This window comes from Nothobranchius furzeri, chromosome 14, assembly GCF_043380555.1.
Source record: "Nothobranchius furzeri strain GRZ-AD chromosome 14, NfurGRZ-RIMD1, whole genome shotgun sequence".
NCBI lineage: Eukaryota > Metazoa > Chordata > Actinopteri > Cyprinodontiformes > Nothobranchiidae > Nothobranchius > Nothobranchius furzeri.
This window is the reverse complement of record NC_091754.1, coordinates 56271020-56298668: the sequence shown is the minus strand read 5'-3', so window position 1 is coordinate 56298668 and position 27649 is coordinate 56271020. Positions and strand designations below refer to the sequence as shown.

The following is a 27649-nucleotide window of genomic DNA, read 5'->3' as shown; positions in this document are numbered from 1 at the left end:
AGATCGGCTCAGCGTCCGCATCACTGCAGACGCCGAACCAATCCGCCTGTCGATCTCCCGATCCCTCCTACCCTCACTCGTGAACAAGACCCCGAGATACTTAAACTCCTCCACTTGAGGTAGGACCTCTCCCCCGACCCGGAGGTGGCAAGCCACCCTTTTCCGGTCGAGAACCATGGTCTCAGATTTGGAGGTGCTGATCCTCATCCCAGCCGCTTCACATTCGGCCGCGAACCTACCCAGCAAGAGCTGAAGGTCAGAGCTGGATGAAGCTAGGAGAACCACATCATCCGCAAAAAGCAGAGACGAGATTCTCCTGCCCCCAAACTCGACACACTCCACACCACGGCTGCGTTTAGAAATTCTGTCCATAAAAGTGATGAACAGAACCGGTGACAAAGGGCAGCCCTGGCGGAGTCCAACCCTCACTGGGAACAGGTCCGACTTACTACCGGCTATGCGGACCAAACTCACGCTCCTCTGGTAAAGGGACTGAATGGCCCTTAACAGAAAGCCACCCACCCCATACTCCTGGAGCGTCCCCCACAGGGTGCCCCTGGGGACACGGTCATAAGCCTTCTCCAAATCCACAAAGCACATGTGGATTGGTTGGGCAAACTCCCATGCCCCCTCCATCACCCTTGCAAGGGTATAGAGCTGGTCCACAGTTCCACGGCCAGAACGAAAACCACATTGCTCCTCCTCTATCTGAGATTCAACTATCGATCGGACCCTCCTCTCCAGTACCTTGGAGTAGACCTTTCCAGGGAGGCTGAGGAGTGTGATCCCCCTATAGTTGGAACACACCCTCAGGTCACCCTTCTTAAAGATGGGGACCACCACCCAGGTCTGCCACTCCCTAGGAACTGCCCCCGATGACCACGCAATGTTGTAGAGACGTGTCAACCATGACAGCCCTACAACATCCATAGCCTTGAGATACCCAGGACGAACCTCATCCGCACCCGGGGCTCCGCCGCTGTGTAGTTGTTTGACTACCTCAGCAACTTCTGCCCCCAAGATCGGACAGTCCATCCCCAGGCCTCCCAGCTCTGGTTCCTCCTCGGAATGCGCATTGGTGGGATTGAGGAGCTCCTCAAAGTATTCCTTCCACCGTCCGACTATAGCCTCAGTCGACGTCAGCAGCTCCCCATCCCCACTGTAAACAGTGTGAGCGAGTTGCTGCCTTCCTCTCCTGAGGCGCCGGACAGTTTGCCAGAACCTCTTTGGAGCCAATCGATAGTCTTTCTCCATGGCCTCACCAAACTCCTCCCACGCCCGAGATTTTGCCTCGGCAACTGCCACTGCTGCACCCCGCTTGGCTATCCGGTACCTGTCTGCTGCCTCCGGAGACCCACAGACCAGCCACGCCCTGTAGGCCTCCTTCTTCAGCCTGACGGCTCCCCGAACCTCTGGTGTCCACCAGCGGGTACGGGGGTTGCCACCACGACTGGCACCGGCCACCTTACGACCACAGCTAGCAACAGCCGCCTCGACAATTGCAGAGTGGAACAAGGCCCACTCGGACTCAATGTCCCCCACTGCTCTCGGGACGTGGTCAAAGCTCTGCTGGAGGTGGGAGTTGAAGACCGTCTTGACAGGTTCTTCTGCCAGGCGTTCCCAGCAGACCCTCACTATGCGTTTGGGTCTGCCAGGTCTACGCGGCATGTTCCCTTGCCATCTGATCCAACTCACCACCAGGTGGTGATCAGTTGACAGCTCCGCCCCTCTCTTCACTCGGGTGTCCAAAACATACGGCCACAGGTCAGATGATACGACTACAAAATCTATCATCGACCTGTGACCTAGGCTGCCCTGGTACCAAGTGTACCAGTGGGCATCCTTATGTTCGAACATGGTGTTCGTTATGGCCAAACTGCGGCTTGCACAGAAGTCCAATAACAAAACACCGCTCGAGTTCTGATCAGGTGGGCCGTTCCTCCCAATCACACCCCTCCAGGTCAAGCTGTCATTGCCCACGTGAGCATTGAAGTCCCCCAGCAGGACAATGGAGTCCCCTGATGGAGCACTATCTAGCACTCGTCCCAGGGACTCCAAAAAGGGTGGGTACTCTGAACTGATATTTGGCCCATAAGCACAAACAACAGTCAGGACCCGTTCCCCGACCCGAAGGCGCAAGGAAGCTACCCTTTTGTCCCCCGGGGTAAACCCCAACACACAGGCAGAGAGTCTCGGGGCTAACAAAAAGCCAACCCCAGCCCTCCGCCTCTCACCCGGAGCAACTCCAGCAAAGTAGAGTGTCCAACCCCTCTCCAGGTCTCGGGTTCCAGAGCCAATGCTATGTGTCGAGGTGAGTCCGACTATATCTAGCCGGTACCGCTCAACCTCTGCCACAAGCTCCGGCTCCTTCCCCGCCAGCGAGGTGACGTTCCATGTCCCAAAAACTAGTTTTCTTGTCCGGGGATTGGACCGCCAAGGCTCCCGCCTTGGTCTGCCACCCGATTCACATTGCACCGGACCCTTCATGTTCCTCCTGCGGCTGGTGGGTCCACAGTTGGACGAGCCCATGTATCCGGTTCGGGCTGGGCCCGGCCGGGCCCCATGGGCGAAAGCCCGGCCACCAGGCGCTCGCTCACGGGCCCCAACCCCAGGCCTGGCTCCAGGGTGGGACCCCAGTAACCCTCCGGGCCGGGTACTCCGACTCTTCGTTTTAACCGCCATGAAAGATCCTTCGAACCGTTCTTTGTCTCACCCTTCACCTAAGACCAATTTGTCATGGGAGACCCTACCAGGGGCACTAAGTGCCCCAGACAACATAGCTCCTAGGATCATTAGGGCACTCAAACTCCTCCACCACGATAAGGTGACGGTTCAAGGAGGAGCATTAGTCGTGTGATTCCTAAACAGTTGCCACTGTGATCTTTCAAAAGTAATCTGATTACTGATAAATCCCTTTTAAAATACCTTAGTTACTTTAGTAACTATGGTATCCTTGCGTTTGCACCCAGTGGTGCCAGATGCCGCTGTTGAGGCTTAAAATTTTTGGTGTAACGGAACTGAAAGTATTTAAAGTATTGACCTTAGATTGGGGCCGGCCCTTCAGTGTTTGTTTTAAATGATGGGCATCTGAAATTATGGTGCTTGTTTTAAGGATTATCTGACAAAGGCTGTTTTCTGATCCCTCAGATGGAAGTAGGACAGGGAGCAGCTGAAGCCATTCGGAAGGTCCACGGACAAATCTACAGAGTGGGATCATCCCCGGACATTTTATGTATGTGGAAATAACCAATTAGCAACAATGCATTATTAGGTTTGCATGAACCTTTATGTACTAATATGCCCCTCTAGACCCCAACTCTGGTTCATCCAGGGACTGGGCCCGAATCCAGGGCATCCCTATGACCTACACCTTTGAGCTGAGGGATAATGGGACACTCGGCTTCCTGCTTCCTGAGGACCAGATCCAGCCGACCTGCGAGGAGGCCTACAGCGGCGCCCTGCACATCATCACTTACACCCACGACAAGACCTTTAATGGTGCCATAGCGGTTACTGGGGCTACACTGTGGAGCATGCTGCTAGCTGTGGGGGTCACCAGAGTCACCATGTGAGATGTGACCACTTAAAATAATTTGTTTATTTGTGACTTTTAAAAAAGTTCAGATAGAAAAAAATATATACACTTTAAGAGATATGGCAAAGTATAAATAATAAATCAAATATTTGCAGCTCTAACTTATTTAGATTTCATAAATAAACTAGTAGAAATGTTTATCTGAGATTTATAAGGGATGGTTGAAACATTTAGCAGTGAAATCATCTGGAAAGATAATTAATAACTAATATTTTATTTGTTGTAGATCAACAACCTCAGATTAGAGAAACAGAGATTAGCTCATACAAATTATTGTTTTGGTACCCGCTGTTGCTTTTTATTAGTGCTTTTTAAATAAATAGTAAATTGGGCAAGCTAAGTGCTATGTTTACCGCCTTCTTAACATAACTGATCTCGATATTTTGATTAGATTAAATGGTTAAAAATAAAAACTTGTTAAGTGTTAGCAACCAAGCTAGCTAGTCCATAATATTTAGGCAGAAGTAATCATGTGATTCTAAATTGCTGATAATTGGAGGTTTTTTCACAATTAGCATGAAGTACTTTGTATTATTTAAGATGGCGTGAGCCCACCTCCAAACTGGCTCGAGTATGACTAACCGTTAGCCTGTCAATCTGAATAGAATTTGTTTATTTGTCCAAAATGAGGTTCACTTTGATTTTTAGTGAGAAGCATTTTATTGGATGACTTTGAAGAAAATAATGCTTATGGAGCTTAAAGCAGAAACTGATGCTTTTCTGTTAAAAATGACTAATTTAATTACAAATATATTTTTTAAATATCTACTCTTGGAGCTGATCTACATCTGATTCACTATATTGATTTAATGACATTTGAATAAAAGTTCTGCTAGTGTTGTGAATGCCTCAAACTGTCACAATTAAATAAAAAACAAATTCTGAAACAGGAAAAAAATAGATTAGAGGTTATTCTACAACCAGTAAGAAGATGTTTAAGGTAAATTGCTCGTTGTTGGGAACAGTTGCAATTAGGACAAAAACACAACAGGAAATGTCACGTTTCTGTGTTCCTGAACGGCTGGAAGCCTTGTTGTCTCAACCCAGCCAGTGGCAGGAAGAGCTGCTGCTCTGGAGGAAACTCCTCCCAACAAGTCCATGTCCATCCTGTGGAGAAAAGGACGTGCTCCCCATCAGCTCAGCCAAACAAACCTACTTGCCTCAAAAGAAAATACACAATTTCCACCTTTTGTACCTTCGTTCTTTTCTGGCTCCAGGTTTTCAGGTTCTCCAGACCGCCTCCTGTCCAGTTCTCCTTGCATGATGATGGTAACATAGTGATACTGATCCTGCACCTTGATGGAGTTCACCACTGAAGCAAAGTGAACATTCACCAGGTGCACCCCAGCTTCCTCCAGCACTTCTCTATGAGCACATTCTTCCCAGGTTTCCCTGTCAGTGAGACAGAAATCAGAGACATATTGTTCATTCAGGCATCACCTTTACTTCCTTAGCTTTACCCTTTACACCAAACTCCATAAAAATATAGTTAATTTCTATTTGAAAACATTTATTTAACTTATAACTATAAAAATATGAACCCAAAGTTATGTATTTTGAGAAGGACACTTTGTGAGCTGATCGGCATCCATAAATGAAAGGTTTACTCATTTTCTGTGCTAGATTTATGAATGAACACTGCTAGCGTAGCCTACACGCATACCCGAACTCCAGGTGCCCACCGGGTAGCTGGTGTGTGCCCCTGCCCACTGGACTTCTCCGTTTCCCCAGGAGAACACATCCTGGGTGGGCAGAGTCTGTCACCAGCACCCCGACACCAACCCCTGGACGTCTGATGACTTTATCTGACATCTATACGACCACTTGCTTTTAAACCGATGAAGCTAGCGGAAGCCATGAAAGCCGGTGTTATGTTGAGAAGAGTTCCCCCAGGTCCTCGGACCTTAAGAGTTCCCCCTTAAAATAATACAACTATGATATGTACGTAAATTACAAATCAGTTGTGTTTATTTTGACAAATCTGTGATTTTGTTATGTAGGCTGCTTTGAGTAACAGTGTTACAGCGAGAAAACGAGGAGAAACAGTTTGTCGTAGGGAAACATATTTCGACATAACACGCCGCTACGCCCACATTATCTAATAAGGCTACGCCCCTCACCAAATCAACGCGCATGCTCAGTACGAGCTCGATACCGGCGCGCTCTCGTACCACCCGTACCACCGCTCCACAGGCAAACTACGGCAACGGTGAAAGCTCAAACAACAAATAAAGCAGCAGTGGTACTCATATATATATAAACACTGGTACTCAGATATAAATACGTATATGACGCCTACTGTAGTTGTGTCTATGGCCACAACGTCCCGCGGCACCGGGAACGAGCTTTTACAGAGCATGCGCGTTGTTTGCGCGGAAGAGGAAACCCAAATGGCACGGGGACTCATACCGACAAAACACCTAACTTCTCAGCATTCCCTCAAAGGAAATAATGTCTCAAAAGTAACAGCGGTGAGTAATTGTTCTTTTTTAACTTATTGATTGTATTTTACTTGTATTATTTAACTGTAGTAATCACCAGAAAGTACTTGGAACTTGAAATTAGCTAGTTTTTCTTTATTTATTACCTTTCACTTTCTGTAGCCATGATGCAGACAATTTGTTGGAGCCAAAGTCCAGCTCAGGTCAACTTGACAGTTTTAAATTTAGTTCTCTGAGCCTTCCAAGAGGAAACAGGTGATATTTGCGGCTCAAAACGCGAGTTACAGTGCAAGTTGATACATAGCTGGAGGTAACCTTTATGTCCTCCTGGATGAGAAAGGTAGGTATTCATGTTATGTTCTGTAATAAACGCGATAAAAAACCATTTAAGCTTCCTTTTAAATTAAAACACGCAGTTCTTAGTTATAACGCTGCTGGAAGTCAGAGAGAAGTTTTATTATATGATCATAAGGTTCAGTTACTTTAAAGTGTCAGACATTTGCATTTGCGTCACTAAATCTCCACAGCAGCATATTCATGCTTTCCTCTAATGAATATGCTTTAAAGTCCTGTTTTTACCAGCAAAAATCCCTAAAAAAAAACTACAGCAAGTGCGTCAAAATAATCCCAGTAGTATTGTCTCCCTCCAGCAGGGGGCGCTGCTCACACGTATTCCTCTTTACCTTACCTCTAGTTCTAAAAGCACATTTTAGCTAAAATGGTCTCTGATTTTACTTTATTTACAACGAATTTTTTATTTTACCACCAATAATCACATTGAGATGCTAAAATCTAATTTTCAAGGAAGTCATGGTAAAGAACAGCTAAAATGTGGAAATTATCTCCGTGATTCAATGCAAATAGAGACTAATCTAGATGCTAAGTTTGTTTTATCTGTTCTGATGGTCCTTCAAAAATATTTGTAAAGTTTGACATGAGCAGGCAACCTCTAAATACACTCATACATTTAGAGAGACAACTCAAGATGTTTCATTGCCTTATGTAATCAAAAAATAAATAATTTCTGTTCTACAGGTAGCTGTTAAAAGCAGCAAAGTTACATTAGAAAATATAAACTACATGCTCGAATATATATATATATATATATATATATATATATATATATATATATATATATATATATATATATATATATAGACTACTTTATCTTTCTAGCAGCATTTAGTGTAAAGCAGTCAGGGGTGGCCATAATGCTTTTGGTTTATTACCATCTGCTACATCATGTAGAACATTTGCTGTATGAGGAGAAAAACAAGACTAAATTCAATAAAAACATAAAACTTACTGCTGTTTTCCCCCCCAAGTACCTCACAACACACACACACACACCACAATTGTCGAGAAAGAGCTCATAAATCAACCATATAGCTGTAACTGCAAATCTAATGTTCAAAGTTGAATAATTTAAGGGGCATTATGGAAGTTTGACAGCCAAAACATGTATAGAAATAATAAATGTCTTCTTCATACATTCTCCTGCAATGCCCTGGTCCTGTAGAATGAGCCCTGGCATTTTTACTGTGATTGCCTGTTTTTCTGTAAAATCACAGAAAAAGAGAGATGCTCGGGTCGAGCAGGCTGCTTCATGCGCGTTCACGCTCAGGCATCGCCCGTAGCATTTGCTATCCGTAGCTTTAGCAGTAGAGAGAGGCAGTGCCACTTTGTCGCTGTTCCTAACGCCTAGTGACAAAGCTAGCTACATTTCTGAGGACCCTTAGCTACTTTCTGTAGAACTTTCTTCTAGATATTTCCTGCAAATTAGCAACAAAATAGCCATTTTCACTCCGAACCGTTTGAACGTTGTGTCAGCTGTCATCAAGGATATAAAAGTTACAGAAACAAAAGACGTCACTGGCGCTATAGCTCATCTAGTAAGATGTCGGACTCTCGTGCAGAAGACCTGGGTTTGATTCTGGATGTGAACATAGTTCATTTAGAGTTTCTTTTTTTTTTATTAATGGTATATTTTTTTACAGTAAGATGCCCAAATTTTTATTTGAGACTCGCCGAACGGCATTGAATTCACAGATAAAAAAGATGTGGGTTCAACTTTCATTTTGGAACAATTTTTCAAGCAAGGGAAGGGAATGATCTGAGCATGCAGGAGGACTGACCCATCATAAACCTTTGTCGGCTGTGCTGAAGAGAAAGGTACAGAACCAAATTATTTAATTAATTAGCTGCACGTTCTCCTGTCCTCTGTCCTCCAGGCTACACACACACACACACACACACACACACACACACACACACACACACACACACACACACACACACACACACACACACACACACACACACACACACACACAAGGGACTGTCTCAGCTGTTATTTTCATTAAGGAGTGTGCACGTACAGCATGCGCGCCTCGTGCACGAGCCTCCTATTGAAGCTGCCATTACGCTTTTGGCCTGAGGGGGCAATTGCGAGCATAAAAGTTCAAAACTCCGTAAAGTCCCTTTAATAACGTCGACATCTCCTTTAATGCTCAACAATAAAACTAGAACAGAATAAAATATTAGAGCAAATAGGCAACAGGGTTTAATCGTTAACTCTTCTAATTAAAAAAATATGTTGTTATAAATTCTTCTTGTTAAATAAAGCCTGACTAGAAATGAAACCATTTGCTAAAATATTACTGGATTTCATACAAAGCTAAATTATTTATTTATGTAAATTTGTGCTCAAGACTCCAGACTAGCTGGTGAGTAAACTTGACATGAGGTGACCTGAGGTGACGTTTGCGAAAGTAGACGGATGAGTTTTTACGATACCAACAGTTTAAATCTGTAAATCTTTGCAGATTCGAGTCATCGACAGGTCTTCAGAAGCATCAGGACTCTAGAATCTGGTTGATTTCTTTTTTCATGGTCTTGAAATGAAATTTGAGTTCATCGTTGGCAACAACAAGATCTGGCTGCTCTTAGTGATGCTGACTTTGTTTAGTTATGTTTTATGAGACTAGTCTTTATTTACTAAAAGTTTTCAAAGTACCCATCTGATTCACTGCAGAGGGGTTCAAAAGGTCCGCACCTTTCTGGTTTAGTCGGACTCAAAAACGTGTCCTACAACACGTTTTCTGTTCCACTCTAAAGAAAGTTATGAGTCAGAGGAAGATCTCATGGTTTTGCAGTGATGTGCAGACGAATGATTCGTGTTTCCTCTGCAGATGAAGGTGTAAGGTGTGTGTGAGCTGGTGTGACTTCAGCAGCATGGATCAGTGTGGGGACAGAGTGGAGGGAGTCCCTCCCAGAGAACATGAGAGCCAGAGTGAAGCTCAGAGGTCAGGTGATCATCTCTAACTGTCCACCACTCTTCACCGTGTTAGAGCTCACATCACCACATCATTATTCACAGGAGAAGACCTGGACCAGAACCTGGATCAGAACCCAGCTGTGTGTCCTTTAAGAGCGACCAGTCTAAGGATCCTCCCATTGCCTTTAAACTAATTGTTCCCAGTGACCAACAGTAAGTGTTTCTCGGTCTCCAGCGGAGGCTGGATGATGTTAGAGAATCGTTTTCTGTTTAATCTCAGTCAGTTGGAGCTTTTTCCTCATTTCTGGTATCATCGGAACATCTTTGCTCTTAGGATTCTTGCTCATGTTTGCATGTGAACGAGCTTGTGCGTACTGTCAGCAGCCAGAGGCGGAGAAAGGGTGAGATAATGCTCAGATGCGCTGACGGAGATGTTTTCTGGATTGTTACCTCCGCGATGTGCTTGTGCATAACATGTAAAATATCTGTCGTTAAAAGAGTAAACCCAAAAATAACACGTTTTTGATAATTGACTGTATAATTGGGTCTTTACAAACGCAATCTTTCTGTTTCTGTGCATTTTTGACATGTTTGTGTAAACTTGATTACATCTAGAATCTAGGTCTAAAAACGCCTCAGTGCTGCCCCCTGTGGCAGAACAGTGGCTACTGCATTTTAAACTTGTGATTGACTGGGGCTAGGACAATTTCATGTCATCGGTACAGTCTCCTCCCACTCCTCCTCCCTCCCAGGATGGAAATTCCCCAAACTTGGCTATGCCACTCGTGCCTCCTGGCAACGCCCACTTTTATGGCATTTTTCTAACCTTAACTAGGGGCGGTGTTACATTTTCTGATGGTGTGCAGTCCCTCTCGAAAGAACTAACTCACGGGCAAACAAATAAATAAATAAACAAATCAGAAGGATTTTTGTTGCTGATGTTGCAGTTGCCCCCTTCTTGTGGGGACCACCAGCACTTTCGTCCAAACAATTACTTACATGAATAAATCACTGATTAAAGAGCAAGTCAACCCCTACCAGAGTCTAACTCCACTCCCACTTCATGTTTGAAAAATGCAACAAATGCTGTTGCCTGGCAGACCGAGAAGGCGGAGCTGCTAACAAATACACACACACAGGCTCACAACAGCATTGTGACATCATAATGTACCAGTTTACATCATAGTGTACCTCTTAGCCAATAGCGTTGGCAGATTTAAATTAAAATACAGTGCAGAGTTTTTACCTGACAACGGCACAACACTGCCAGTTTTAGGCAGAATATTTAAATTTTAACTAAGATGCACTGAAGTGCCAAATTATTGACTACACGTGTCTGCAGCACGATTAGACACTCGTTTATTTAGTTTATCAGCAAAAAAAAAAGTTTATTTGGGGGTGACTTGCTCTTTAAACAAGTAAATTTTTTGTGATTGCTCAGTTGAATCAGCCAGTGGAATTTGGTCTGTCACAATGACAGATTTAGCTAGACCTGAAATTATCTCAAAAATAATTGCGACAAATGACACTATTTTTGTTTTGCAAACATTTTCAACTGAGACTATGCTAAAAGTTTATCATGAAAGTACATTGAAGAACATTTCCACTGGAACTGGAAGTTTTAAATATCCAAAATAAATGCCCCCCTCCAAAAAAAAAGAAAAGAAAGCACAAAGTCTCTGCAAACAAAAATTACCCATGAAAATTTGCGCAAAACTGCTACATGAAGTTAGGACTCTAATAAACGAAACATTGGCTTTTTTACGATACTAAAGGGCACCATCTCAGTGATTCGGCAAACTACAGTCTGTGAGTACACACCATTTAGTCCTTTTCTGTTTGCTGATTCCCGTGCTTTTGAACTACTCTGTGGTGAGACCACGTGCTGCAAGTAACTGACGTGAGAGTAGGGATGGGTACCGAATTTGGTACTTTTTAAGGCACCGACCGAATTCCATACTACCGACTGAGTACCGATTCACGTCATATGAAACGGTGCCTTTTTTCGGTATCCGTGCCGCGCGCCAGTGTCGGTACAGGATCTGCTCGGGTGCAAGATCGGCTCGGGGTCCTTTGACTACCGATGACGTCAAAGTAGTTGATTGGCTGAACATGAACCTTACGGGAATTGCGTAATCACGTTACGTTGGTCCAGGCAAATTTATCTGTTGGAAAGATGGACAACTTTTACAAAGAAATCCATCATTACCTCTTTGAAAATACACTTTTAGCATAGAGCTGCATGTATATTAGGGCTGAACGATTAACTGCATGTGCAATTAAATTGCGATGTGACAAAAGGAGATTTTCTAATCGCAAAGGCTGCAATTTGGCAGCAAGTGGTTAGCGCAATGCTAATATACGTGGAAAAATCCATAGGAATGCTTATGCTAATGCTAACCGATAACATTCTTACAAATTATGAATTAGAAACGTGCCAAATGATTACATTTGGAGTCTAATAGAAAGTACAGTGGGGCAAAAAAGTATTTAGTCAGCCACCGATTGTGCAAGTTCTCCCACTTAAAATGATGACAGAGGTCAGTAATTTACATCATAGGTACACTTCAACTGTGAGAGACAGAATGTGAAAAAAAATCCATGAATTCACATGGCAGGATTTTTAAAGAATTTATTTGTAAATCAGGGTGGAAAATAAGTATTTGGTCACTTCAAACAAGGAAAATCTCTGGCTCTCACAGGCCTGTAATGTCTTATTTAAGAAGCTTTTCTGTCCTCCACTCGTTACCTGTATTAATGGCACCTGTTTGAACTCATTATCTGTATAAAAGACACCTGACCACAGCCTCAAACAGTCAGACTCCAAACTCCACTATGTTCAAGACCAAAGAGCTTTCGAAGGACACCAGGAAAAGAATTGTAGACCTGCACCAGACTGGGAAGAGTGAATCTACAATAGACAAGCAGCTTGGTGTGAAAAAGTCAACTGTGGGACCAATTATCAGAAAATGGAAGACATACAAGACCACTGATAATCTCCCTGGATCTGGGGCTCCACTTAAGATCTCATCCCGTGGGGTCAAAATGATCATGAGAACGGTGAGCAAGAATCCCAGAACCACACGGGGGGACCTGGTGAATGACCTGCAGAGAGCTGGGACCACAGTAACAAAGGTCACCATCAGTAACACACTACAACGGCAGGGAATCAAATCGTGCAGTGCCAGACGTGTTCCGCTGCTGAAGCCAGTGCATGTCAAGGCCCGTTTGAAGTTTGCCAGAGAGCACATGGATGATACAGCAGAGGATTGGGAGAATGTCATGTGGTCAGATGAGACCAAAGTAGAATTTTTTGGTATAAACTCAACTCGTCGTGTTTGGAGGAAGAAGAATACTGAGTTGCATCCCAAGAACACCATACCTACTGTGAAGCATGGGGGTGGGAACATCATGCTTTGGGGCTGTTTTTCTGCTAAGGGGACAGGACGACTGATCCGTTTTAAGGACAGAATGAATGGGGCCATGTATCGTGAGATTCTGAGCCAAAACCTCCTTCCATCAGTGAGAGCTTTGAAGATGAAACGTGGCTGGGTCTTCCAACACGACAATGATCCCAAACACACCGCCCGGGCAACAAAGGAGTGGCTCCATAAGAAGCATTTGAAAGTCCTGGAGTGGCTTAGCCAGTCTCCAGACCTCAACCCCATAGAAAATCTGTGGAGGGAGTGAAAGTCCGTGTTGCTCGGCGACAGCCCCAAAACATCACTGCTCTCGAAAATCTGCATGGAGGAATGGGCCAAAATACCATCTACTGTGTGTGCAAACCTGGTAAAGACCTATAGTAATCGTTTGACCTCTGTTATTGCCAACATAGGTTATGTTACAAAGTATTGAGTTGAATTTTTGTTATTGACCAAATACTTATTTTCCACCCTGATTTACAAATAAATTCTTTAAAAATCCTGCCATGTGAATTCATGGATTTTTTTTTCACATTCTGTCTCTCACAGTTGAAGTGTACCTATGATGAAAATTACTGACCTCTGTCATCATTTTAAGTGGGAGAACTTGCACAATCGGTGGCTGACTAAATACATTTTTGCCCCACTGTAAAACCACCATCAATCAAATAAGCACAGACAGGTATTTTAGTAAAGCCAGAAAACTTTTAACTCCAGAGTTTTGGCTAGCAGCTATGAGCGTAACTGAACTACGCATGGACAAGACGTCAAAAACTCTAAACACAAAATACTTCAATAAATGGGACACACTTCTTTCCTGCAAATACAATTTCACAGGTGTTGCTAATACCTATGATCCTTCAAGGGATGTGCTCAAAGAGGAGTTCAACATTATGAATACAATATAGTGTTTTATTTTACAAATACCATTATAAACACAAACTTACGTCGTTAGAAACATTATTTTAATAACGAAACTACTAAATTCTTTCCAACAGTATAGATGTGTAGTGTATTTTGTCCGAGTGGGTTTGCCGTACTTTGACGTCATCGGCAGTCGAAGAACCCTGAGACGATCTTGCACCCGAGCAGATCCTGTACCGACACCGGCGCAAGAGCGTGATGTCGTCAGTCACTGTGGACGAGCTGTTAACAAAGCAGCAAGGCAGAGAGGAAGCACTCTGAGGTTGGGGTCCACTTCACTAAATGGGACGGGTAACTGGATGATGATGAAACCAGCAACAACGGTCTAAGTGAGGCATCACCATCTTAACGTAGCTTTCTGGAGTTTTCTACTTTCAGAAATGATGTATGATTTGTCAGAAATCCATAAAAGTGATTATCTTATCATGTACTTGATATAATGTAAGCAATATGTCTGTTTTTTCTTTCCTTTTTTTTGTTTTGCTAAGCACGCCCCCTGCCCCGCAGAGCTCCGTGCATTAGGAAACTGAGCGCCGACCAGAACTAACCAATAGCGTTAGACTACCGCTTATGGGCCATTCCCATCTGTACCGGGTCGGCCCGGGCCGGGTAGCATAGGTTGTTTACATATCTGGGTGGCCTGGTATTTTTCTGGGCCAACACAGGCTCATTCTCAGCCCTCTTCCCGAGGGGGTCTGCTTCAGGCCGACCAGGGCCAACACGCCCACTGCTGACAGCAAATGCACACCTTCTATTAGAGCAAGCCTCTGATTGGTGGGTAGAATCAGCCCACATGGGCTTAAGACAAGGATGTGTGGAATCAACCGGGCCAGGCTGGGGCCGACTGGGGCTACCCGGCCCGGGCCGACCCGGTACAGATGGGAATGGCCCATTAGATGCTTCAAATTTAAGGAACACCTCAGCTGATTCAGAGTTGATGAACTTTTAACGGACAAGAAATTCTTTAAAATATAAATATATGAAAACACAACATAACACGAGAAAAATGCTTGTAAAACAGCGTGTTCTAGCTCTGTTTGTCGGCTACAGAAGCACATTTATAAACAAGAAACGTGAAGACACCATCTTAAAAAAACTGAGCGACAGACTTTTTTTGTAATATGCTTGTCAGCCACTAGATGGTGCCATGGGATGAGAGAAATACTCCAGAAAGAGACGTTAATCTGCTTCGGTAGGTAAATAAAATGTTTAGGATAACGTTAGCTTGATAGTTTAGGTCTTGTTTACATAGCTAATGGTGCGTTCGCTTTCTCCTCTGAACTCCGAAATTCTGACTAGAAGAAAGCGAACGCGCTCTAAAGTTTGGCTTCACTTCACTGAATGCGACGGGCTGTTGGGCGATGATGAAACCAGCGACAATGATCTGAGGATGAGGCATCTTAATCTGCGCCAGCAGCAAAATAAACTGTTTAAGATAACGTTAGTGTCAGAACCCAAGCCCCCAGACCGGCCTCTCCCAGCTAACCGGCCTCCATCTTGGACCACATTTCCCAGCATGCTCCTCGCGGGAACTCCCGGCATTCTCCCAGTCACACCCAAGCCTAAATATGGAACACGCCGCACCGGCTCTTCACTCGGTCATCGTTTCATTGAAACCCCTGATCTGAGTTCTCTACCGAATAATCCAGATATCAAACATCTTTACCAAGCTCAACTCCCGTACCCAGTCAACCATCGTGACAGTTAGCTTGATAGTTTAGGTTTTGTTTATATAGCTAATGGTGCGTTCGCTTTCTCCTTGGAAATTCCAACAGTCATCCATTCTCTTTAATTGTTAGAGAGAGATAATGAGGAAAACGAACCAACATGCAAATGGATATTATCAAGCCTATTTCAAGTAATCATGCTATTAATTATTTATTGATTATTGCAACAGAAGCACAGAAGGTCTTGGTGATCAGTCTACCCAGAAGAATCCAGCTGGACTGGATTCCATATTTAAGGTTCGTGCATTTATCAAAACTTCTTTTACTTCTTTTCTTGTTTGCATAATTTTGATGATGCACTTTGTAAACCAGTGGATTGTCTGTGTTCCACGTCAGTCTGTCTGGTTTCATCAGTTGCACCACCATTAATGCATTTTATTTCAGGATCTGAAGGACAACATTAACACTTTTATGAGTAAGGAACTGCAGAAGATACAAAGGGTTCTGAGTCCAGACTACCAAGAAGATTTAGAGAGTCAGAGGGATGATGGAGAGCTGCTGGAGGGTGTAGATAAAGAACAGCAGAGGCGCAACAGAGAAGCGTTTGTGACCATCGCTGTGGACTTCTTGAAAAGAATGAAACAAGAGGAGCTGGCTGACCGTCTGCTGAGCAGTAGGTGGATTCCTCTGAATATTTAGCATGAAAAAGCCCTCTCTACATTGCTAGTAATGCAAGCAAGAAGAATTTCAGACTATAAAGTTTTAGAGACAGTAACATCTCGTTTTTTTTTTATTAGAGGGCAACTGTAAGACCTAAATGTGAAGCTGGTCATTAATTTCTGTTTTGTATTTTTTAGAATCTCCGGTAACTTGCAAGAATAAACTCAAAACTAAAATGAAGAATAAGTTTCAGCATTTGTTTGAGGGGATCGCTAAAGCAGGAAAGCCGACCCCATTGAATCAGATCTACACGGAGCTCTACATCACAGAGGGAGGGACTGGAGCGGTCAGTGATGAACATGAGGTCAGACAGATTGAAACAGCATCCAGGAAAGCAGCCAGACCAGAAACAATGATCAGACAAGAAGACATCTTTAAACTCCCACCAGGAAGACATGAACCAATCAGAACAGTGATGACGATGGGAGTGGCTGGCATCGGGAAAACAGTCCTAACACAGAAGTTCACTCTGGACTGGGCTGAAGACAAAGCCAACCAGAACATCCACTTCCTGTTTCCGTTCACCTTCAGAGAGCTGAACCTGCTGAAGGAGAAGAAGTTCAGCTTGGTGGAACTTGTTCATCACTTCTTTACTGAAACCAAAGAAATCTGGAGCTTTGAAGAGTTCCAGGTTGTTTTTATCTTTGATGGTCTGGATGAGTGTCGACTTCCTCTGGACTTCACCAAGAATTTGGTTCTGAGTGATGTTAGAGAGTCCACCTCAGTGGATGTTCTGCTGACAAGCCTCATCAAGGGGAACCTGCTTCCCTCTGCTCACCTCTGGATCACCACAAGACCTGCAGCAGCCAATCAGATCCCTCCTGAGTGTGTTGGCATGGTGACAGAGGTCAGAGGGTTCACTGACCCACAGAAGGAGGAGTACTTCAGGAAGAAGTTCAGAAATGAAAAGCAGTCCAAGAAGGTGATTTCCCACATTAAGTCATCACAAAGCCTCCACATCATGTGTCGGATTCCAGTCTTCTGCTGGATCACCGCTACAGTTCTGGAGGACATGATGGAGACCAGAGAGGGAGAAGAGCTGCCCAATACCCTGACTGAGATGTACATCCACTTCCTGGTGGTTCAGACCAAAGTCAAGAAGATCAAGTATGATGGAGGAGCCGCGACAGATCCACACTGGAGTCCAGAGAGCAGGAAGATGATTGAATCTCTGGGGAAACTGGCTTTTGATCAGCTGGAGAAAGGAAAACTGATCTTCTATGAATCAGACTTGGTAAAGTATGACATCGATATCAGTGCAGCGTCGGTTCGCTCAGGAGTGTTCACACAGATCTTTAAAGAAGAGAGAGGACTGTACCAGGACAAGGTCTTCTTCTTTGTTCATCTGAGTGTTCAGGAGTTTCTGGCAGCTCTTCACGCCCATCTGACCTTCAGTGACTCCCAAGTCAATCTGCTTGAAGAACAACAAACAACTTTCCACGAGTCTAAAACAAGAACAAGCAAAGATGCCGAGATACACTTTTACCAGAGGGCAATAGAAAAGGCCTTACAGAGTTCTAATGGACACCTGGACTTGTTCCTCCGCTTCTTCTTGGGTCTTTCCCTGGGGACCAATCAGACTCTTCTACAGGGCCTCCTGACGCAGAAAGAAAGTTGGCAACAGACCAATCAGGAGACCGTCCAGTACCTCAAGGATAAGATTGGTGGGAACTTGACTGCTGACAAACTCATCAACCTGTTCCATTGTCTGGGTGAAGTCAATGACTGTTCTCTGGTGGAGGAGATCCAGCAGTCACTCAGTTCAGGAAGTCTCTCCACAGATCAAATGTCTCCTGCTCAGTGGTCAGCTCTAGTCTTCATCCTGTTGTCATCTGTTAAAGATTTGGATGTGTTTGACCTGAAGAAATATTCTAATTCAGAGAAAGCTCTTTTGAAGTTGCTACCGGTTGTTCAAACATCCAACAAAGTTCTGTAAGTACGCTGCTAGTTGGATGTAGCCTTCATGTTGTGAACATTCAGTAGGTGAAAAAGGGAAATTCTTACTCCTATTTGCTTTCTTTTCAGGTTAAGTGTTTGTAACCTCTCAGAACAAAGCTGTGAGCTCCTGTCCTCGGTTCTAAAGTCCAGTTCTGCTAGTCTCAGAGACCTGGACCTGAGTAACAATGACCTTCAGGATGAAGGAGTGAAGCTTCTGTCTGATGGACTGAAGAGCACCAAATGTGTCCTTAAAACTCTACGGTAAGGTGTCATTAAACCGGTTAGTATATTTTTTATATTTTTGGCTGTGAATTGGTACATCTTTTTATTCCAGTTACAAGTTCCAGGGTTAACTTATGATTAACCACAAATTGTTCACAGAAAATGAATGCATAGTATGATACATTTCATGCTTCTAATCTTCTTTTAATCGATATAAATAGTTTACGTAATAGAGATTACGTCTCACTGCTGGCCTCGGAGAACCTCCGGAATATTGAACGTTAGTAGGCGAGACATGTCTTGTGTCCACTGAGTGGAAGGGCGCAGGCAAATTTATGGTTCATCATATTTAGAAGAGCATTTCCATCGCCAGTTACACTCTTACTGGGGGGGGGGGGGGGACCTAAAAGTGGGCCGTGGTGTCATACAACAGGGTATCCGCGGGTCCTTAAAAAGTCTTAATAAGTCTTAAATTTGCTTTTCCAAATTTAAGGCCTTAAAAATCCTTAAAAATTACAAATAATCCTTAAAAGACTCAATAAACAAGATTCTTTTATTTCTATAAAATTTTCATAAATTTCTAGTTAGTGTTCAGCATTTTTTGTGTATGATGTTGGCGTAAGCGGAACCGTACACATTCAGTTGGTTGTGAAAGGGGGCTATTTTTAGATGAGCGCGTTAGCTGGTTAAGCTAGTGGGAGCTTGCGCCATGGGGAAGTGCAAGTTTAATGGTAACTGGATGGCTAATCCCACGTTCGCGACGTTCCAGGCAATAGCTGGAAATTATAGCTTAAATTTAATTTTTAAAAATTGCTTAAATTTGGTCAAAATGGCCTTAAAAAAGGTCTTTAAAAGTCTTAAATTTGGCTCCCTTAAACCTGCAGATACCCTGTACTATTACAATGACACAATGACAAACAGGACACGATAAACCATAATGACAATGGAGCCGCTTGTGTTTACCATGCTTGGTTTTTGCTTGCTTGCTGCCATCTTCTTTTTTCTTTCACACATTCATGTACAATGAGGTGAGGTGAAACATGAGCACTCTGGAGTATGTTTCTTGTCCCAAGCAGAGTCCACCATGCACTCTTTGACAAACTGTCCCTCCGAAAACGGCTTGCTGTTTTTAGCTATTTTGTGGGATATCACAAAGCTGGTCCTGGTTGCTGCATCCCTGGATGTGTGAAGCTTAGTAAAAAAGCCTTGCTGCTTTTGCAACTTTGCTAGCAAAGCTTCGGATGTCCGTGCCCTCTCAGCATCAGTCAAGTTCTTGTATTTTTCCGAGTGTTTCTTGTCGTAATGCCGACTCAAATTGTAGTCCTTAAACACGGCAATCTCCTCCCCGCAAACCAAACACACGGCTTTACCTCCGACTTCAGTACAAAAAAAACTTAGCAGTCCAATTTTTGTTGAAAATCCTGCATTCGGCATCTATCTTTCTTTTTTTTTTTTTTTGCATGAGCGGACATTTCTGGGGGCTACAATCACCATGTCAACCGCGGGCACTTGTTGCTATACGTATTGCGTCATTGTGCACGTAAAAAACAACTTCAAAATAAAAGCAATGCAGCCTTAGTCCATGCATGAGGTAAAATGAGAAAATACATTTATTTTGTAATTTCCAATTAATCTTACGCGGGCCGGTCACAGTCAAATGCCCAGGTTTGCCGTAAGGAGTGGAAGATCATATGCCTCAGCCAGCTGTCCATTGAGGACATCGAAGACGTGTGGATATTTGGTCTGATGATCACTGGATTTCCCCTGATTGGAGTGGGAGGATATCTGGTTTTCTGGAAATTTGGGAAGACGGGAGCGATTGGAGGGCGACCCGCACCCACGGAAAGCACCGTCCGTGTGGAGACTTCTCAGACTGGGACGTTACTCGAGGTGAATCGTAAGCTGGACAATGTTCTAGCTTCGATACCGGTATTAGTGCGCAAAATGGATGTAATCTCGGAGAGAGTCACCGGAAGGTAGGGACAACTTTAAAAACCCAAAATTGGCTTCACTGAAGGACTGGAAATGATCAGTTTAAAGACTGAAGGCAGAGAGGAAAATTATCTCAGCCTGACCCAAACAAGGTCTTGTTATCCGAATCTGACGCCCTGGTAGCCTTGAGCTGCAAGCAAATTAAACCCCCACGAAGGATTGCAGACAGATACTGTGAAAACCCGACACCCCCGCCTTCGGATTGGGGGACTTCAGCCTTGCGAGGTCATCAACCTGCAGGAGTCAACGTGCTCTTCGCTTCTCCCAAGATCTCCCTCCCACCTGTGACTGTACAGTAGATGACCGCCGTAGATGGCTGCTCTCGCTGGGGGAGACAGAATCCCCCCCCCCCCCCCCCCCCCCGCCTTCCTATTGGAGTCTCATGTTATGTTGTGTTGTCTGAAGTCTGTTGCATATCTGTTGAGGTGTTTTTTTGCAGAGCAAAGCTGCCCTCCTGGTGGAGGGTAACTCTGAAGTGCCTTTTTTTCCCTCCACCTGAACCAATCCTCATGTAACCCTCTTATCTCTATTAAGGTAGCGCGACTTGGGTTGCGAATGACCACAATCACCAATTCTTGTCATGTGTCTTGCCCATGTATGTCTGATCTCTGAATTGTGTGTACTGAAACTCTAATTTCCCTCTGGCATTAATAAAGTATTGATTGTTGATTGATTGATGATTGATTGATTGATTGATCAATTCGAAATTGCCCGTCCATGAGGGGTTAACCTTTGAATCATATCAAGTGTTCTTTTTCTGCTGTATTACGTGTGTCTGCAGCCTGTCAGGGTGTCTGATCACAGAGGAAGGCTGCGCTTTTCTGGTGTCGGCTCTGAAGTTGAACCCCACCCTTCTGGAAGAGCTGGACCTGAGCTACAATCACCCAGGAGAGGAGAGTGTGGAAGCACTGACTGCTGGACAGAGGAATCCTGACTGGAGCCTGAATAAACTCTGGTATGGAGAGACCTGATGCACACACATTTTAGCCTCTACAGGCTTTAAGCCAAAACATAAGTTTCCCTAAAGTCCCTAAAGTCAGGACACATATTCACGGCGAGGCGTCCTTCCAGTACTACGGTCCTCGCCTCTGGAACGAGCTACCAGGGGACCTCAGGGCTGCTGAGAACGTTCATGTTTTTAGAAACAGGCTCAAGACCCCCTTTTTTAGCTTAGCTTTTAACTGAATACTCTCACTTTTTAAATTAATTAATTACTTTATTTATTTATTTGATCTATTTATTTTATTTATTTAATGTATTCTTTCTTAATACGTGCTTTTTAAACAGTTTTTTTTACCATAGATTTATGATCAACATTATTTTAATATCTATTATTCTCATTTTAGCTCTTTGGATTTTATATTTTAACCTTAATTTAACCTTTTTCCAGTGTTTCCTCTGTGGGAGCCCTCTGCCCCGGCGGCGGTGGTCGGCTGTGGCGGCCTGGGTGCTTTCCATGTGTGCCTAGGTGGAGGTGGGGGTCTCTGCCCTCCCTGCCCTGGGCGCCCTGTGTCAGTGCCTCAGCTGCAGCTGTGGATCTGCTGCTGTCAGGGCGGATGGCTCCCCTGATGGCATTTCCTTATCCTTATCTTAGCTGGTCTGGCTCATCTGATCTCAGCCAATTGTGTTTTTATTTTTTTTACCATGGGGAAGGGGGCGTGTGTGTGTGTGTGTGTGTGTGTGTGTGTGTGTGTGTGTGTGTGCGTGTGTGTCGGTGGAGGAGTGTTGTGAAGGGGTTTTTATTGTCAGACTGTTTTTAAAATTCTGAGGATGGGAGGGAATGTGGGGCCTTTTTAATTTGTTAAGCACTTTGAGTTGCATGTATTGTATGATTAAGTGCTATATAAATAAAGTTTATTAATTGATTGATTGATTGATAAGTGACACCAGAGATGTCGTCTTTTCTTTTTAGGCTGGAGCCTGCTGGAGACAGGTGGTTGACACATGGTCTGAAGAAGTGTAAGTGTGCTGTTCATTCACTTCATGACAACTCAGCCATCATCGAGCTGTCATTACACTCATTCATGACTCATCAACTTGTCTTGAACAAACAGCTGGAATGCGTCTTTGTCTCCATCAGATTCCTGTCAGCTCACAATCAATGAAGAAACAATCAACGGAAAGCTCAAGCTTTCAGACAACAACAGGAAGGTGACGTGTGTGGACGAAGATCAAAAGTATCCTGATCACCCCAACAGGTTTGACTTTTGGCCTCAGGTGATGTGCACGGACAGTCTTCCCGATCGCTGTTACTGGGAGGTCATATGGAACGGAAAGGTTGAGATATCGGTGACTTACGAAGGAGTCCAGCGCAAAGTGAAAAGTAACGACTGCGAGTTTGGATTTAACAGTAAGTCCTGGACTCTGAGTTGTTCTGATGAAGGTCGATACTCGGTCTGCCACGACAGCAAAAGAGAGTACATCTCCTCCTCCTCCTCGTCTAGTCCCGCTCACAAACTGGGCGTGTATGTGGATCGTTCTTCTGGCACACTGTCTTTCTACAGAACCTCGTCTTCTACACCGGTCCACCTGCACACCTTGACGGCCAAGTTTACTGAACCTCTGTACCCTGGATTTGGGTTCTGGCCTGGTTCTTCGGTCTTTCTTTGTTCAGCTGAGCCATAAGCTAAGTTTTCGCTAGAAAAGTTCCGGGACATTTCTGGGTTTGGTTCCTGAAACCGGTCCTTTCAGGCCGGTGCAGTAAAACCAAGACAGATATGCCATGAAGGTCAGGTAAATTTACGCAGAGGTTCTGATAGTGGAAACGGGCCAGTAGACACAAACTAAATGTCCTCTCAGTTCTTCTGATTTAAATAACAATTGCAACTGAACCCTCTTAAGCTGGGCGGACACTAGAGGTGGGAAAAATGATCGATTCTAAGATGCATCGCGATTCAGCCGTGCATGATTCCATATCAATGCAGCAACGTGACATAATGAGATTTTCTCCCTATGTCTATGCAGGACAATAAAGTTTTGAGGTTTTACAACTAATTCTGAGGGCAGAGTTGCAATGACATGCACACTGCGTTGCCCTAGCGCCAATTTAAAACAGAAAAGGCGGACAGGGATACAGGGCCAACATTACCAGTAATCAAAGATGTACCCGTTACATTTAAATTGGATGTTTGGGCTAATTTCGGTTTTGGGATCCTGGATGTGAAAGAATCACTTAACACAGTATTTGTTTACTATTTTTAAGTTCAGTAATATTCTATCTTAAAGCTGCTCTACCGAAAACATTATTTCTTATATTATTTAAGTAATTATAGGCAGCACACTTTAAAAATTATTGCTCACTATAGTGAATAGATGGATGTTCTGTTTTTCAGGGATATCGAAATCAAAAAGAAATTGAAAACTATTCTACTGCTTTTATTAAGTAAAGAAAATTTTGTGTGAAGAATCGTGATGCTTTTCAGTCTCAAATCGAATCGTTAGGCAGATAATCGGAATCGGATCGAGTCGTGAGGCAGGTAGACATGCACACCACTAGCGGACACTGTGCGACTTTTTCACTCGTAGCACTCAGCTTCAGCTCAAACTGTACGACTTCCTCGCAGGGCAGATCTCACGAGTCATGTGCTCTCACTGTACGACCCAGTTCTCGGATGCGACCTGACTGCTCACACTGTACGTCTGGTAGCAACACGTCGGACCTAAAAATATGCTAAAAAAAGCAGTTTTTACTCAACACGTTAGACTTTTTTGTCTTGCCTGTTGTCCTTCGGGAGTGCTGCAGGAGGACACACAGGGATTTATGGGGTTGGATGAGGAAAACGAAATAAAGAAAGTAAATCTGTGTTTTGTGATCAGTTTAATTTGACATGAACACGACAAACACGCTTTCTTGACAATCTTTGTGAGTAAAACAACGTGTAGAAATAAAAACGAACAACGTGTGTTATTAGGGAAATAGCGGGCGAGCGGTGTTGATGCATGATTGCGCATGCGCCGTGAGCGGTTCTGGTACTTTTTGGGTTGCAGCAGCTCGCAGCGCCGCTTCAACAGTGCGATACCCTCACGAGGGACGAGCAAAATATCAAACACTCCAGAAGCCATGCGAGCTCACTATTACTGATCGGTAGCTGGTCACGTGGCGTTAATCGCCTCTCGTAACCCCCTGTACACTACACGACGCTCAGCGCAAAACTCGCCCCGATCTCGTGGATTCTCGACTGGAAAATCGGCTCAGAACGTGAAAAAGTCGCACAGTGTACGCCCGGCATTAGAGGATTGCGCGCCAAACTGGTTTAAAAAGATCTGTCTCTGTCTTTAACTGGCTGACGTTCCTTTGAAGAAGCTGTTGAAACATTGACATTCAAACAAAACCAAGGTAGGATTTCAACACCATCTTCTCATAACTTCTTGAAGATGTCCAACTACACATTTCTTTAGTTTGTATCTATCTTCTTTACTGATGGGGATAGACCTGTTGGTACCACGTTGTTAATGAGAGAAACGCTGAAATTCACAAAAGTAAAAATATTTTAGGATTTACAGAAAATTTGCTTTTGAATTGAACCCCCCCCCCCCCCCCAATCCACAACAGTGGTTAGGAGTTCACCCTGTAATTAGTGGGTTGCTGGTTAGAACCCATGCTCTGTCACTGCCAGTCATTGTGTCCTTGGGCAAGATAGTTCATCAAGAGCCACAAATCTTCTGGGAGGACTTTCTTCGGACAGGTGGAACAAAAACTGGAGCTTTTTGGCCAATCACATCTTCTCTATGATCACAAGTCGCTAACATGAAGAACGCTGAAGCTGCTGTGAAACATGAAGGCTAGGTTCTGCTCTGGAGCTGCTTTACTGCATCTTTACCAAGAAGTTCTGATTCTGTCCAGGGACCAATGAAACCTCAAGATCATCAAGGTGTTCTAGAGCTAAATGTGCTGCTCGGTGATAGAATGTTTGGTTTCAGTCTCTGGATAAAGACCCCCAAACACTCAGAATCACCCAGGAATGGTTCAAGACCAAACATTAGACCAGTCAGAAGTGGTCCTCCATGAGTCCTGATGTTTGGAAGGAGCTGAAACACCTGGAGATGGAACCTTTCAGACCTTGCTCATGAGTAGAAGGTCTAACAGAACACCTGTGGACAGGTGAGATGCCTCCCTGAGAGTTACAGAAATCACTTGGTTACACCAAAAGTCCGAACAACTAAATATTAAATTAAATGAACCATTTTTTTAATCCTGGTATGTTCCGTTAGTTTGTGATGGAAAAGGTTCTGTTGATCCACCAGTCATAAGCAATGTCAGATTTTCATCTGTACATTTTTAGTCAATTATTATTTTGTTTGAAGTTTTTTCATTGACTCTTGTGGTTTCTTTGTCCAACAGCTGGACACCAACCATTTTATCTACATGTTTCAGTCTCACTCGATTTTAATTCATAAGATAAAATGTAGGGATGGACATACATCAGCATCGATATCGACTATGTTGGTCATTTTTAAAGGGACATTATGGAAGTTTGACAGCCAAAACATGTATAGAAATAATAAATGTCTTCTTCATACATTCTCCTGCAATGCCCTGGTCCTGTAGAATGAGCCCTGGCATTTTTACTGTGATTGCCTGTTTTTCTGTAAAATCACAGAAAAAGAGAGATGCTCGGGTCGAGCAGGCTGCTTCATGCGCGTTAGCGCTCAGGCATAGCCCGTAGCATTTGCTATCTGTAGCTTTAGCAGCAGAGAGAGAGGCAGTGCCACTTTGTCGCTGTTCCTAACGCCTAGTGACAAAGCTAGCTACATTTCTGAGGACCCTTAGCTACTTTCTGTAGAACTTTCTTCTAGATATTTCCTGCAAATTAGCAACAAAATAGCCATTTTCGCTCCGAACCGTTCTTTGGTTTGACGTTGTTTCAGCTGTCATCAAGGATATAAAAGTTACAGATACTGTGAATGTTACTAGAGTGTAGCTCACCTTGTAAGATGTCTGACTCTCATGCAGAAGATCTGGGTTTGATTCTGGGTGTGAACATAGTTTTTTTAGAGTTTCTTTTTTACATTAATAGTATATTTTTTTTTACAGTAAGATGCCCAAATTTTTATTTGAGACTTGCCGAACGGCATTGAATTCACAGATAAAAAAGATGTGGGTTCAACTTTCATTTTGGAACAATTTTTCAAGCAAGGGAAGGGAATGATCTGAGCATGCAGGAGGACTGACCCATCATAAACCTTTGTCGGCTGTGCTGAAGAGAAAGGTACAGAACCAAATTATTTAATTAATTAGCTGCATGTTCTCCTGTCCTCTGTCCTCCGGGCCACACACACACACATACACACACACACACACACAGACTGTCTCAGCTGCTATTTCCGTTAGGGAGTGTGCACGTACAGCATGCGCGCCTCGTGCACAAGCCTAGTATTGAAGCTGCCGTTAAGCTTTTGGCCTGAGGGGGCAATCACGAGCATAAAAATTCAAAAGTCCGTAAAGTCCCTTTAACATATCGGTATCGGTCCGATAAATAAATAATAATTAATACATAAAAATCGTAATAGCTCAGTGGCCTAGTGGTAGAGTGTCCACCCTGAGACTGGGAGTTCAGGGTTCGATTCCTGGTCGGATCACACCAAAGTCTTTGAAAAAATGGGACCCAGTGCTCCCTGCTTGACACTCAGCATTAGAGGGTCGGATTGGGGGGTTAAACCACCAAATGGTTCCCGAGCGCGTCTGTGTTTGACGCTCAGCTCCCCCCAGGGGATGGATCAAATGCAGAAGCCAAATTTTGCACACATCAGTGTGTGTGTGTGACACCTGATGGGACTTTAATCTTTAAAACCGGGCCAATATTAACAACCAATATTTTTCCACCTTGTCTCCATTTATTTGCATGTTTCAGAGGGTGAGGGGGTTGATGTGTATTTGTTTAGTAATGTGACACACAAAATGTGTGTGGTGTGTGTGCATAACAAATTCAGCTTTAATTATTTTTATGCTACACAGAATCAGCTGATTTTAGAAGCATCAATGTGAGTATATTGGTATTGACAAATATTGGTATCAGCCCAAAATTTTCAGATCGGTCCATCACTAATAAAATGTGTCATATATTCCTAACATTAGTGCACAGCAAAAGTCTTAGTACAATATATTTGCACAACTAATATTTTTACAATGTACTGTAAATGAAGTAAGTCACTAAGTTTCTTAAGTGTCATATTTTGTGATCACACTGACAGACAGCGGTGAGTTTTGTGTAGCACCGACATATGAAGGTTATATTTCACATAATTATAAGAAAATGAGCTTATTAGAAAATGACATTATTTATTCCTATTTGTAAGTAAGTAGAACATTAAGAGTTTGATGCATGGTAAAGCATTAGGAAATTTGGAAAGATCAAGACTTTGTTTTTCTCGGATGGCAAATGTGAACTACAAAACAATGAACTGTAACTTGCTGAGATTAACGGTTCAATAAAGTTTAGCTTATGAAAGTC

The 27649-nt window shown here is 43.7% G+C and overlaps 3 protein-coding genes across 4 annotated transcripts in view; 2 read left to right on the top strand and 1 right to left on the bottom strand.

Annotated features, from left to right (window-relative positions):
• Positions 1-4436, top strand: part of cpo (carboxypeptidase O) — a 9773-nt gene extending 5337 nt beyond the window's left edge. For both annotated transcript variants that reach the window (XM_015952483.3, XM_054743182.2), the window contains 2 exons: positions 3148-3232; positions 3310-4436. In XM_015952483.3, the coding sequence (XP_015807969.1) occupies positions 3148-3232; positions 3310-3572 (348 nt within the window). In that variant the 3' untranslated portion in view covers positions 3573-4436. The remainder of the gene's footprint in view (positions 1-3147; positions 3233-3309) is intronic.
• nudt15 (nudix (nucleoside diphosphate linked moiety X)-type motif 15) lies at positions 4243-5468 on the bottom strand. Its single transcript, XM_015952484.3, has 3 exons — positions 5259-5468; positions 4791-4987; positions 4243-4702 (listed from the first exon to the last, which is right to left on the bottom strand). Exons 1-3 carry the CDS (start codon positions 5405-5407, stop codon positions 4593-4595), a joined length of 456 nt encoding a protein of 151 aa, XP_015807970.3. The 5' UTR covers positions 5408-5468; the 3' UTR covers positions 4243-4592.
• LOC107381019 (protein NLRC3) lies at positions 5456-27649 on the top strand. The gene is made up of 10 exons (XM_015952482.3): positions 5456-6066; positions 9228-9341; positions 9416-9526; positions 15557-15623; positions 15771-15999; positions 16184-17978; positions 18072-18245; positions 20980-21153; positions 22111-22157; positions 22279-27649. The coding sequence occupies exons 2-10, from the start codon at positions 9271-9273 to the stop codon at positions 22821-22823; spliced, it is 3213 nt and encodes a 1070-aa protein (XP_015807968.3). The 5' UTR covers positions 5456-6066; positions 9228-9270; the 3' UTR covers positions 22824-27649.